Here is a 14,619-nt window from a genome sequence, read left to right on the forward strand (position 1 = left end):
GGTGTGGGGAGCTTTGCAGCCCTGTTAGCTCTGTCAGCCCCACTTCATTCTTTGCTAGGGACAGACAATGCTCTCTCAGTCTTGCACAAGGAGTTTTGCTAACATAGTCCCAGAACAAATCCCTTGGCTTCCTATCCCTTTCAAAAAATTATTTGTTTTTTTTTTTTGGAGACAGAATCTTGTTCTGTCACACAGGCTAACGTGCAGTGGCGCCATCGTAGCTCACTGAAGCCTTGAACTCCTGGGCTCAAGCAATCCTCTTGCCTCAGCCTCTCAAGTAGCTGGGACTACAGGCCTGCACCACTACACCCCAGCTAACTTTTAAATTTTATTATTATTATTATTTTTGAGACAGAGTCTTACTCTGTTGCCCAGGCTGGAGTGCAATGGCATGATCTTGGCTCACCACAACCTCCGCCTCCTATGTTCAAGTGATTCTCTTGCTTCAGCCTCCCGAGTAGCTGCAGGCATGTGCCACCACACCTGGCTAATTTTTGTATTTTTAGTACAGATGGGGTTTTACCATGTTGGCCAGGCTGGTCTTGAACTCCTGACCTCAGGTGATCTGCCCGCCTTGGCCTCCCAAAGTGCTGGGATTACAGGCGTGAGCCACCATGCCCAGCCGTTTTTAAATTTTTTTTTTTGTAGAGATGGGGGTCTCGCCATGTTGCCAAGGCTGGTCTTGAACTCCTGGCCTCAAGTGATCCTCCCACCTCAGCCTGCCAAAGTGCTGGGATTATAGGCAGGAATCACTGCTCTCAGCCTGAAATAATTCTTTAAAGTTACAAATTAGCATGGTCTGAATTTGGTGGGTCTCTGCTTTATAGGTTGTTTTGAGAATTAGCCATTGCAGCCACCTGAAGATGCCAACTCCAAGCTCATTGGACTCACTTGACCCAAACTGGAAAAATGCCCCAAGTCACATCATTTCATCTTGCCAGTCACCCCAGCTCTGTGCTCCTGTGGCAGATGACCATCAGGACCTGCTCTGTCCCCCATCCTCACAAGGGAGGCAAGTCTAGGCGTGCAGGCAGTGCCAGAGGCCTGTGGTTACAGGCAGCAAACTTGGCCGATCTAGAGACAGCCCTGGACCCTGGGGTAAGGTGGGGGGTTGTAGTGCATAAAACAGGAGTGGGATCTGGGAGTTATTTTCACAGTTTATCCTTTCCTTTCTTCTTTTTTTTTTTTTTTGAGACTGAATCTCACTCTATCGCCCAGGCTGGAGTGCAATGGCACAATCTCAGCTCACTGCAACCTCCATCTCCTGGGTTCAAGAGATTCTCGTGCCTCAGCCTCCTGAGTAGCTGGGATTACAGGCTCCCACCACCATGCCTGGCTAATTTTTGTATTTTTAGTAGAGAGAGGGTTTCACCATGTTGGCCAGGCTGGTCTTGAACTCCTGACCTCAAGTGATTTGCCTGCCTCGGCCTCCCAAAGTGCTGGGATTATAGGCATGAGCCACCGTGCCCGGCCTATTTTCATAGTTTCAAACAGCTTAAGAATAAATATATCCCTGTGAAGAAAAAGGATTTATTCCTGTCTCTGACTTTCCCCCAGCACTCCCACCACCCCCAACCAACAGGCCTCTCATCACGGGAGTGCTCATTCAAGAGGATGGGATCCCCTTGGTTGGCTCAGGTAGTCTCTTACGGGTGGGATGGATCATAGCCAGGGAGTCCCCTATAAAGACTGCACAACAACCAAAATGGGAAAATAAGTCAATGCTCATTTAATACTACTTAGCACACAAAATCTAGGTGGATTTTGGTGGAGAAAGGGGTTAGAAATGACCAACTCAGCTACCTTAGCTTACTATTGGGGTCTCTGAGGCTCAGAGAGGGAGATGAACTTGCCTGGGACCACACGGCAAGTAAGAGCAGAGCTGGGGCTAGAACCCGGGACTGCTGGCTCCCAACCCTTTTCCCACTGGGCCCTGCCACTGCCCTGCCATGCTAAGGAGCAGCTGTGAGGATGAAGGAAGCTGTATAAGGGCTCTGGCTTTGGCCTGGGTTCTGCAGAGGACCTGGACTCTGAGAAAGGCTGGAGGCTGACCTGGCGGCTCTAGCCTCTTTTCCTGGGGCTCTTCAGCCTCCAGATGGGGTTACATCCCAAAAGCCATGATGCTAGGAGGGATTTCAGAGATTCCTGTTTGTTTTTATTTTTTTCCTCCCAGTGAGCATCTGCAGACATAAAGCGCATGATGATTTTTAAAGAAACAAACCAGAACCCTTCAAGAAAAATGCAAAACCCCTGAATCTGCTGTGCTCTGAAGAAAATGCAATGGGTTTATGATCTTTTAAGACACACAAGAGACAGCTTTCTCTTGACAGATGGGAATCTGAGGCTATTTTGCTTCTTCCCTTTTTGCGTGACCAGACCCAATTGTGTAAAGCTTTTAGCTTCAAAGCTGGGTTGTGAATAACATTGGTTTAACCTGAAATTTAAAGCCAGCATTTCTTTGCTCCCCGAGACGGGGCTTCCTGCCCCTTGCTCCCCTGAAGCTAGCTTCCAGAATGTTAATTCTACGAGCCATGGTTGACTAAGCCCAGCACTGGGTCTATTACATATTATTTGATTTGGAGTAGAAAAAAAAGATTTAAAGATACCATGCCCCCTGTATACCTTTGTACTTTTGCCCGTGTCTGTCCATATATTTAAGCATACCATTCACTTTGTGAGTTCAGACTTTTCTCCCTGGAATAAAATGGGTCTGAGCATTTCTGTAGCCTGCCTCCAAGACTACATTCTCCAATTAAGTCAGAGAGCGTCTTCACGGTGCAGATGAGAAATGCTAAGGAAGCTTACACTGGAGGCCTGGAGGTTCAGACCTGCCCTTGTGCAGGGGCTGATTTTTGGGATTAATTTTTGTAGCTGTCTCTGAGCATATAATCTGTTTGTTGGTTCATTCTCACTGAGTACCCACTGTGTGCGACACCAGAGGCAGGACAGAGGGTCCCCTCGTAAGACCATGCGCCTTTTCAGTCAGAGTACTTATCTTGGTTGATACTTGTACCTTTACTGGTCCAATTATTTTTCAGTTACTCTTTGCCACCTCCTCTGGACATAACTCCATGAGGACAATGGCTGGGTCAGCTTTTGCCCATCACTGTATCCCTGGCATTAACACTCACTCAGCTTGGTGGAGGGAAGAATGATGAATGAGTGAGGTCAGATGGAGGGATCCTGACATTTTCAGACAGACATGCAGAGTACTTGTCACACTTGTCACAGGTAGTACCAATTCATTCATTTATTCCACAGATATTGGCTTTGGAGGAGAGAGAGACGAATTACCTCCCACCTTTGCCCCGAAGGTAGCTCATAGCACAGTGTGGGAGTGAAGGGCCCAGGGGATGTGGTTCCTAAAATAAGGGAGAAAGTGGCCAGAGCCCTAAGAACGGGAGCTGGAAGACCAGCTGGGGCATGAAGGAAGGCATCCTGGAGGAGGAGACATGTGTGCTTCTGGCTGTGTCTGTCTGGAAAACAATGCCCGTGTCCATGGGAGATGGTTTCCATTCCATATGGGCACAGTGAATCACCTGCGGCTGAACAGGCCAATCAGCAGATCACCTTCAAACACCCACAAATGCAAGCTCCTACCTCCCCCGGCCCCTAGTTTCTTTTCTAGAGGAGGCTTGGGAGCAGAGTGTAGAAAGCATGGCCTGACCTGAAGGAATGAGCAGTCCGGGCCCTGGGACTGAGAAATGTGGAGGGCACATGTTTCCCCAGCCCTTCCCGTAGCTCCTCAAGACTCCTGCAGCAAGGCTCAGATCCTCTCTCTGGCCTCTGGGGCTGTCTGGCTCAATCCCTCCCAGCCTCTCCAGATTCTCCTGGGGCCTCTTCCCTCTCTCCCTCTGTTCCTTTCACCCCCTTCTCTCAGGGCCTTTGTACGAGCGTCTCCTGGGTCTGGCACCCTCTCTGCCCCACCCCCTCTTTCTGGTCACTCCTCACGGTTCCATGCAGTTCCTGTTGGAGACTTCCCTGATTCCTCCCACAGGCGGCCACTCCCCTCTCCATTACACATGGTCACATGGATATATTTTTATGCTCTCTTTTCACCCTAGCATCAGTCACAGTTGTTTGTAATCCTATGTTTATTCCTGTGATCACTTGACTAAAGTGGACTGCCCTCTCTAGACTGGAGAGAGAGAGGCTTGTCTTGGTCATCGCTGTATCCCTTGTTTTTGTTTATTTTTTAAATGTATTTACTTAAAAAATATTACCTGATACAGAGTAAATATTTTATCAATATTTGTTAAACCAATGAATAACTGATTATGTGTTTTGGAGTGTCCAAATCCTTCTTAAGGAAATGACAGAAACTATTGCCTTTATTTCCCTAGTAAAGAAAGCAAGCGAGGTGCTGGTGGGGTGAGAGCAGTGAGGGCAATCGCGGGACAGGGTGAATGCCCGGAGAGGCAGGCTCTGCCCAGCTCGCAGCCCTACGAGGGCAGTCCACCCGCCTCGGCCTCCCATGTGCTGGAATTACAGGCATGAGCCACTGCGCCTGGCAGCCTAGATATCCTTACAGGCTCAGCTGACAGAGGCTATGGCTGACTCTCAAAGAACCAGAGCAGGACGCAGCCAGTCTGCTTCTGGGGAGACTGCAGAGAGGGGTGCGGGTCCAGAGAGGCTGCCTGTGCTGAGTCTGTGTGGTGTCCTCAGGGGGAGGGTCTCCTAACACCCCCTGTGTGTACACTTGAGGGCCTGTGTACCCTGAGCCTTTACTCTGTGCTGGGCTCTACTGGGTGACCAGACAGTGACCTTGCCCCCAGGGGCCCTCAGTGGAGCCACCCTCTCTGAGCTTTGGGCTCTGAGCTGTGAAAAGAGCCTGGCCCATGAGTCCCGGGGGAGAGGGATCAAGCATGAGGACTCCTCTGGGAGGATGGCCTGGCTGGCTGAAGAGATGCCCCCTAGAGGGGCAGAGTTGAGGGGGTCTGATGGAGCAGCCTGGGTGGGCCGGAGGAGCTGGGCACTGCCCTGCTGGGGACAGAGCCAGGCCTCAGCGGGAGTCGTTAGGAGATGGCTGACAGGAAGGAGGCTTCACTGAGCTTTGGGCCTGGCTGGCAGGGTCAGGTCTGGAAAGTATAACTGAAGCTGGTGGAGGGAGAAGCTCTTGAAAGTGGATGGGCCCCTTCTGACAAGGAGGAACTTAGTGGTGTCCTGGGGACCAAGGCCCACATCATGCTTTAGCAGGAGTAACTGGGACCAGGATGACTGGGCAGAGCTACAGCTGAGTAGGAAAAACTAAGCCATCTTTCCTGGTGTGCGTGTGCGTGTGCATGTGTGTGTGCATTTGTGTGTGTGCATAGAACCTTTGAGAAAAGGATCATTTGGTGGGTACTGACCAATGGAAGAACACTGCTGGGCAGACAGACTGGGCCGTGAGCTCCCATACCTGCTAGTCTTGGTGACCTTGTGGGAATGGTCCCCATGGGGATGGGCCATGATGGGAGAAGGGTCTCTGAGGATGATGATGCCCTGTGGGCAGGAGCAGGCGCCTGTCTTGTGGAAGGCCAGGGTCACGGGCTGCCAGAGGAGGGGCCTAGGCTTCAGGCTGGCGAACGTTGGTCAGAGAGGCCAACTTCTGCCTTGGCCCACATGTGGGGGTATCTGGTCACTCAGGCTGTGGCCCAGCCTACAGTATCCTCTTGGGTCAAAATTGGTGGGGAATCCATTTTCTCAGAGGGCTCATGAGCTGCCTCTGAAGGCCCTTCCTATAGAGGATGCTGGGTCCTCTGAGCCTGTTGGCTTCTCAGGGGATCCGAAAGGCCAAAACTCAAAGCTGCTGTCTTAGTTCAAATGTCAGCCCTGCATTGCAGTTGTCCCCAGATAAGTACAGTTGAGGAAGCATTGACTTTTGACTGAGTCTTGGTGACACCACATCTCACTGCTTCATGGTCTTTAGCCTGGCCTCATTCCTCACGTGGGTGGGAGCTTGACGTGACGGATGAAGTCTAGTCTAGGGCAGCAGTGCGCTGGTGGGGGCGGGGTCAGACAAGGCCTTGAGTAAGGGCACCTTTTAGCATGAGAGCAGACCCACGCTGGTTTTCCCCAGGGCTTCCTGACTGCAAAGGCAGATGCCTCACCTCTGGGCCTGGGTTTCAAGAAGCCTCTGGTCAGCCTTGCGTGAGCCATGTGGTCCCAGAGAGCCCTGGGGAATGATTCACCCCCGAGGCCATTTCCTCACGGGAAGCATTTGCCCTCTGTGCTTGATTTTATTTTGAACAGTTCAAGCTTAAGACTCAACAGAAGATATTTCATCCCATTTGTTTCTTTGTTGATAATTCATAATATTTCTTTTGACATGTAAGCATCATCACCAGAGACTGTTACGGTGTGACTAGCTAACAATACAGAACACAGAGGGAATTTAATCTTATACGTAGTTAATTTACATTTTGCAATAAGCAGTACATTTAAACTTCTGAAACCAAACCAAAGAAAAACATGCCATGAAAAGTCTCCCCCTCACCTCCACTCACTCACTTCCTACCTCCCTGAATGAGCAACCACTGTAAATGTTTCTCATATATCCTTTGGAGAGATTTATATTGCACATAGTCTTATTTTCTTCCTTTTTTACACAAAAGGTTGTACATTATACATGCTGTGCTGTACCTTGTTTTTTACTTTTTAACATAACAATGTATCTTGAAGATCTTTTCATAGCAATTCACAGAAGGAAGCCTCATTCCTTTTCAGCTGCTGCACAGTTTTCCATTATGCAAGTATGCCTGGCTGAGTTACCAACCCCCCACAAATAAACTCTTGGGTTGTTTCCAGTCTTTTGCTACAAGAACCTTGTACATACATCACTTCTCACATGTGTAAGTTGAGCTGTAAAATAAATTTCCAGAAGTGCAATCGCTATATCAAAGGGAAGGTACATTTGTGGTTTTGATAGATTTGGCGACTTGTCTAGCACAGGTGTTGTTACCACTTCCACCAGAATTGTATGAGAGTCCCGTTTTCCTATAGTCTTCCTAGCACAGTGTTTCACTGATCGGTCACATGATGTGGTAGCAAATGTCCAGGGTAAGGACCTCAACTCTGGGAAAAACTGTACCTCCCAGGAAGGTCTTTAGGACAGGAGGAGCAGGAGCACCTGATGACTAAGCCTGTGGGTCAGCCCAAGCTCGAATCCTCAGGCAAACCAATAAATTTCTCTGGGTCTCAGTCTTCTCATCTGCAAAGTGGGGAAAATAACCTACCTTGAGGGTCATCATGAGGATTAGATGAGATGATGTGTGTCAAAAGGTCTTTGCACAGTCCCTGGCACATGGCTGTGGGAGGCTGACTCTGCACTTACCAGCAGGTGACCTTGGGAAAGGCGGTGCCTTACCTAAGCCCCTGCTGGTATATTCTCTGGTCAGGAAGGGAGTTGGGGTCAGGTCCTCTCCATAGTCTCAGGGTCTGAACTGTCTTTCTTTAGCAACGTGTGTAACTTCCACTCACCCTTCCTCTCTCCTGCTCATCAAAGGTATTCAGGAGTCTCCGGTGCCGAACGGCCACTCACTTCCGGGCAGAGATTTCCTCCGGAAGCAGATGCGGGGAGACTTGTTCACACAGCAGCAGCTGGAGGTGCTGGACCGCGTGTTTGAGAGGCAGCACTACTCAGACATCTTCACCACCACAGAGCCCATCAAGCCCGAGCAGGTATGCCCCGTGATGCACGCCCGCCACACCTGCCACTGCCACACTGGCCCAGCCAGGTTCCTGAAGGCAGAGGCATCTAGCAGGGTGTGGGTGAGGGCACACCAGGTTCTGCTCAGAGAGGTCTCTTCAGTGATCTTGGCCAAATTTGGGCAGTCACTACATCCTACAAGGTCAGGAGGGCTTGTCCGGGGCTCCAGTGGCTTCTTGCCCTGGTGCCTCTGTCCGTGGCCAGCCAGGGGGTGGGTGACTTCTCTGGCTGCTCTGGTGTCCTTTCCAAGGGCTCTTTGGACAGAAGGGTGTAATGATCTTTCGGGCTGCATAAGGTGGTGTTGGGTCAGTATCTTGTCAGTCAGGGTGATGGTGGAAATATGTAACCAGCACGTGGCCTGGGGGCTCACCGGCCGTGAACAATGGAATGACGGATCAGGTGGGTATCCCACTGTCTGCCCTCTCACCAGGTGGCCGTGTCATGCTTTTAGTGACTGAATCCAAAAGTCTGGAGGTAAAGAAATGTCTCATTGCACAAACTCCCACCTGGGTTATTTGCAAGAGAGGGAGAAAGCAGGAAGGCCAGCTCTGGCTGACTGGCTGTCTGCTATACCCTGGGCGGAGTAGTCGCTACCCATGGCTGTAGAGACGAGATCACAAGGCTCGGCCCAGTGAGAGGCTCTTGAGGCCTGACTAAGGTCCCTGGACTACCAGATTCAATTCATAAGACTATTTCCTGACACCCAGTGTGTGTCAGGGCCTTGACAGGTAACCTTGCAGGCTAGACATGGCTCTGAACTGCCAAGAGCTCCCACCTCGTGGGCCAACCAAAGAGACCCTACAGACAATAACTTTCCTCAGCACTTTCCTCGCTGGTACTAGTGGTGAGAACTGGCTGCACTGAGCTTCCTCTAAATGCTAATTAGAGGATGCTTCTGAATTTTCTCCAAAAAGTCATTCCAAATAGTGTAGGCTGCCTGCACAGCTCCCATGGAGAGGCGAGGTGCTGGAGAGAACCGTGCGGTGAGGGAAGAGCAGGGCCTCTGGGGCCGCCCGTCTATGACAGTCTGTCTGTGTCTGAGCAGTTTCTATGAGAGCTCTTACAGACCTTCTAGCCACTTTGTTTTCAGATGGTAAAACCAAGGTCCAGAGAGGCAGAGCAACTTGCCCAAGGCCACGCTGCAAGATGCATTCACTTAACAGATATGATGAGTGTCTACTTTGTGTAAGGCATGGAGCCATGCACCGGGTCACATCAGTGAACAAGATGGGCTTGGACCTCCCCTCAGGGAGCCTACAGACTTGTGGAAGAATCCCAATAAAAGAATTACCTAAAGGGTCATGGGTTACAGATGTGCTTGGTGCTAAGGAGGAGGTGTCTGAGGTTCTCTGAGAGCCTAAAGGAAAGGCTGAGCCAGCCTGAAGTCCTCAGTGGCCTCCTGGGGGAAAGGTATTTATGCTGAGCCTGAAGGGGTTGGGTGGAGCAAGGAGAAGGGGTGTGGGGGTGGAGGGAAAGTGCCTGGCAGAGGGGACAGCAAGTGCAAAGGCCCTGAGTTGAGAGGGAGGCGGCAGGAATGAGGAACGGAGAGAGCCGGCGTGGTTGTGGCTCAGGGATGGGCGGGGGATGGTGCTGGGGAGGTGGGCCTGGTCTTGTAGACTGGGTTGAGGATTTTAGTCTTTCTCTTACAAGTCAAGTGACACCTCTGCTGGGTAGGACATGGTTATGGTGCTGGGCATATCCACCCCCACACACTCTAGATCTTGGACTTCAGGGAGGAGAGTCTGTTTCCATCACAAGCATCCTCTCTGCTCTGCTCAGAGCCCTTCTGAGAGACGGCAGAAGGCACATTTTCTCCGACACGGGAGGAGAGTGAGAGGGGCCTCGATCAGGAAACCTTCCTGGATGAGGCACGTTCTTCCCTCCAGAATGTGGAAGAAAGTTTATCTTCTTTTTTTTTTTTTTTTGAGATGGAGTTTTGCTCTTGTTGCCCAGGCTGGAGTGCAGTGGTGTGATCCTAGCTCACCGCAACCTCCACCTCCTGGGTTCAAGCGATTCTCCTGCCTCAGCCTCCTGAGTAGCTGGGATTACAGGTGCCTGCCACCATGCCTGGCTAATTTTTTTGTATTTTTAGTAGAGATGGGGTTTCACCATGTTGGCCAGGCTTAGTCTTGGACTCCGGACCTCAGGTGATCCACCCGCCTTGGCCTCCCAAAGTGCTGGGATTATAGGTGTGAGCCATCGTGCCTAGCCAGAAGGTTTATCTTTTTTTTTTTTTTTGAGACAGAATCTCGTTGTGTCACCCAGGCTGGAGTGCAGTGGCGCGATCTCGGCTCACTGCAAGCTCCACCTCCCGGGTTCACGCCGTTCTCCTGCCTCAGCCTCCCGAGTAGCTGGGACTACAGACACCCGCCACCATGCCCGGCTAATTTTTTCTATTTTTTAGTAGAGGCGGGGTTTCACCGTGTTAGCCAGGATGGTCTCGATCTCCTGACCTCATGATCCGCCCGCCTCAGCCTCCCAAAGTGCTGGGATTACAGGCATGAGCCACTGCGCCCGGCCAGAAAGTTTATCTTCTAATGGCTGACAAGATCGTGTAATTTTAGGGGTAACAGGAGCCACAGAGGCAAGATTTCAACCTCTTGTTTTTTTAGAGGCCCAGAGAGAGGACAGGGCATGTCTGAGGTCACCCAGCAAGTGAACAGGGAAGAGCGGGGATCCAGACCTCTGCACTCCGCCTGGCCTCTGCAGCACAGGTGTTTCTGTGAACCCCTTATTAACACAGACACTCAGTGTGAGACTCCCTCTGTGTTTCGCATGACTGTCATGGAGACTCAGAATCTGCACCATAACTCCTTTAGCTCAGAGTGCCCAGGAAGACCATGCAGCCTGCAAGGCCTCATCCCTGAGTGGTCCGGAAGCCGCCCATGGATTCACTCACTCACCTGCTCACATGCCACTCCTCTAACTTCTTCCCTGAACGTGGGCTGGGAGCCGGGCGCAGTGCCAGGTGCTCATCAGCTCTGTCCAGTCTCTCAGGGGCAGCGTGCTGTGGACTCAGAACCTGCAGGACAAGAGAGACTGTTCAGAGGGTCCTGATGAGGTGTCAGCCAGACAGGGGGATGTTACCTGGGTTGGGAGCATTAAGGACAATGGCACTGAGGGGGCAGTGTTGGATGGGGGGCTTGAAGGACAGGTCCCATGGGCTCATGGAGAGATGGGGTCTGATGGGGAGGAGACCTGATTACAAACTCTGTGAGGACTCAGCATCTCCAGTGTCCTTCAGAATGAGCGGGCACGTCTGCAGGCCTGTCTCTGACTGTGTGTTCTGAGATGGCGACTGCAGGCGAACTGTGTGGCGGGATAATGACTGACCCAGTGTTTTCTGGTTAATCTGCTTCACCTCCCTGTAATGTGTCTTAATGAGGAGAGATGGAAGGTGAGGCGACGGGGCTGACCTGCACACACGCACAGGCACTGGACTATGAATGACATACCCTCGTACCCGATTCCCAATCACTTTGGACAAATGACGCCTGAGAAAGGGGCCGCAGGCTGGAAAGGGATGTGCGTCAAGGGTACAGGTTCCTTGAGCCCCTCATGCTAGCTCTCTGAGAGATGAATGTTCCACAGGCCTCGCCTGTGAGCCCCAGCGTGGCATGGCAGTGGTGACAGGAAGGGGGCCTGAGGTGCTGGCTGCAGAGGCTGGCTGCCTCTTCCATTTTTGAGCAGATCAAGCTGTCTCAGTTTGTGTCTCTGTGGCCTAGTGCCCTGGATGGGGGCCTTGCTGTCACTTTCGTTGAGCAGCTTGGTGGGGAAGAAAGAGCACTTACTGGCCTTGGGGTCGGGAAGCTTGATTTGAGTCCTAGCTCTGCCCTGCTGAGCAAGTCACTGTTTTTCTGGGCCTCAGTTTCCATATCTGTGGTAGGAGCAATCATGATTTTGATGACGACAACAACAAGAACAGCCGAAGCAGCTGAAACCGAACGTGACAACAGCGATCCTCCTCACCTACACACCACAGCGTTCAGTTCACAAAGACCGTTCACATCCATCCTCTCATTGGACCCCCAAGGCAAATGCCTGCCAAACAGGCTGGGCACGATTTGGGAGCCCCATTGTATAGACTGGAACATTTTTTTTTCACAGATTGTTTATTCAAGGAGTTTCCAAGATTGTTGAACCGCAGAGCTGGAATCCCATCTCAGGGTCTTCTGTCTTCATCTCATGCAAGATGGTTCCATGGGCCTCCAGGTCCAGGACGATTCCAGGGGCCAGTTTTCTGGCTGGCTGGTTTCCAGACCTGGCCTATTGCAGTCAGAGTCTGCCTGTCATTCCAGAACTCTCTGAACTTGCCATAGGTTTGGAGAGGCCACATCCTCCCGGATCCTCCCACCCTGTCCCCCATGGGAAGAACATTCCTCATTGGGGCCAGGCAGGGGTCCTGACAGTTACTGCTGTTAGCTCGGAGCCTGCCCCACTTGCAGCTTTTCCTGCCAAGATCTACCTGGGTGGGTGGGCCCAGGCTGCTGGCTTTTATAGGGAAATGTAGTAAACCCTTTGCCCTGGGTGGAAGGGGTTAATGTTGACCACTCCTGGGCAATGAAACACTTCCTTTTCAAAATGGTTATTGAAAAAGCAATTCTGTTTTCCCTACATGTGGAGTGAGTAAAAATCACGTTGGAGGAAGAGAAGAAAATAAAGCTGCTGGTGGCGAGTGTGTGTGCGCGCACGCGTGTATGTGCGTGCATGTGTGTGTGTATGTTTCCAACAGTGGAATCTGTTTCAGTAAAACTCCCGTTGACATTGTCGTCGTCGCAGCGCTCCTGGTGGGAGCAGGTCCCTCCTCCGGCGGCCACAGGAAGGCCGCGGAGCACAGCCTGCCGTATTTACTCTCGGCAGACTATTAACCAACACCAGGCTATTAATCTGGCTTTTGAGCCTTCACTAAAGCCCATAAAAGCTCACAGTTGTCAAATGGAGTTCATTTTAATTTCCTTTCAATCACAGTAAATTATTCAGGTGATAAATCAGCTGGAGCAGCCTCCTGGCTGTAATAGAAACCCTAATTCCTGGCTAATTATCCAGCCCATTGCTGCCAACAGATCAATACGGGTGCAAAATGGAACGGGCCAGGGCCCTCCCTCCCATTGGGCCAGAGACAGAGAGACAGCTGGGGAAGGTGACGTGCTGCTGACCTCCCAGGAAGTTCAAAGGTCACAGGGGGTTAAACCAGGAGAAGATCTGCCCCTTGTCTAACAGAGAAAGCCACTAGAAATGCCTCCTGCTCTCATCAGCTGCTTTGCCCCCTCAGTGGTAGCACCTCTCCAGGCTGGTGGGCCGAACAGGATTCTAGCATTGCCTTCTCCTGTGGGCATCCTGTTCCTGGGAAGGGGCTGGTTTGTGCTTCTGAGCATGTTGACCTTGGTCATCAGGGATGGCCTGAACCTCAACCATGAGGCAGAAAAAGGGCTGGGTACCCTGGGGAGAAAGAGGATGTGTTTTTTTTCTTCAGGGAGCTCATTTTCCTTCATTATGGATCTGTGTCCCACCATGAGGAAGGGAGAAGGAGAGGAGGGGGTGGGGAGACAGGTGGGCCAGGCTGAGAAAGGGAAAGGCTTCCTGGAGGAGGTGCCTTGAGGGAAAGGCAGAATGCAGCCCCGTGGCAATAGCAGATGGCGGGCTGGAGAAGTCATTCTAGGCCGAAGGAGCAGCACAGGCAAAGGACTGTGGAAAGAGAGGAATGCAGGTGTGGGCAGGGAGCTGCAAGGGGGCCTGGATGGTTGAAATGGGGGGCAGTGAAAGGAAGTCAGGTACAATGGGGTGGAGGAGCAGAAGGGGACCTCAACCGCAGAGGGCTGGAATGCAGAGATGAGGTGTGACTGCTTTGAGGGCAGTGTGTCCCAGAGCCCGGGATCTGTGGCCTGGATTATTCTGCACACCTTGGAAGCAACCTTCACTGGGACCTCTTGCCTCTCAACCTGTTCCTGAGACTACCGTTGGATCTCTTTCTTCTTGAAGCCTACCTCCCATAAGAGTGCCTCATGGTTTCCCACCACTTGAAACCCAACCCCAGACCTTCATCCCCATCACGCCCCTTCACCGTCCCCATGTCCCTCTGCGTGCTCACAAGACCCTCTGGCTGTGGCCAGGCCTGACCCTTCACTGCCCACACAGGCCGGGCTGCTCCTGTGTCCAAGGGGGCTGCTGCCCATGGCCCAGCCTCTCTCAGGGCTAGCGTGCGCATGTGTGTGCGTGTGTATGTGCATGAACGTGTGAATCCCAGGTGAGGCTCTGAGTGTGTTTGGTGACAGTTACTACAGTTATTACTTTCTTAATTTTGTGGCTCACTCTCTAAGCTGCTGCTCACTGCTTCCCTGCCTGGAACATTCTTTCAGCCTGTTTCTAAATCCTACCCTGTCCGGGCCCAGGAGGAGTCCTGCCTGCCCTGTGAGGCCTTCACTGACCCTGTACCAATTCAGCCTGCACCAACTTGTCTCTTATCTGAGCTCATAAATACATTGGGTTTTAATGATTGCTGTAGTAATTGCTGTAGCTACTATGCATTCATTGCTTATGGCGTGCCTGGCTCTGTTCTGAAAAGACCCTTACTTACCCCACCTCATTACCAAGTCACAACAACTCCCATCATCCCCATTGTGCAGACAGAACAGCTGAGGCTTGGTGAGATGAGTACAGTGACTTAGCCAAGGGCACACGGTAAATATGGGGCCAAGATCATAAGCCAGGTCCTTGGCTCCAGAGCCCAGGCTGGTGGCCATTGGGGTACCCCCCCAGTTGCAGCACAGGCTGCCCACTGACTCTTAGAGATGGATAGTTTCCTGGAGATGCAACCTGGGGGTTCAATTTAATCATGCAAGGAGCTGAGCATGAGTTAGGAGGTGCTAGCACTGCCACATGAACCAGTGTGGTCTCAGGAGGCATAAACAGAAGTCTAGGGTGGTGACTGTCCC

The 14,619-nt window shown here is 51.7% G+C and overlaps 1 protein-coding gene across 8 annotated transcripts in view; it reads left to right on the forward strand.

Annotated features, from left to right (window-relative positions):
* Positions 1 to 14,619, forward strand: part of PAX5 (paired box 5) — a 204,471-nt gene that overhangs the window by 59,952 nt on the left and 129,900 nt on the right. For all 8 annotated transcript variants that reach the window (XM_054501474.2, XM_054501476.2, XM_054501477.2 and 5 more), the window contains one exon: positions 7,484 to 7,659. In XM_054501474.2, coding sequence (XP_054357449.1) covers positions 7,484 to 7,659 — 176 coding nt within the window. The remainder of the gene's footprint in view (positions 1 to 7,483; positions 7,660 to 14,619) is intronic.

Source organism: Pongo pygmaeus, chromosome 13, assembly GCF_028885625.2.
Source record: "Pongo pygmaeus isolate AG05252 chromosome 13, NHGRI_mPonPyg2-v2.0_pri, whole genome shotgun sequence".
Classification (NCBI taxonomy): Eukaryota; Metazoa; Chordata; class Mammalia; order Primates; family Hominidae; genus Pongo; species Pongo pygmaeus.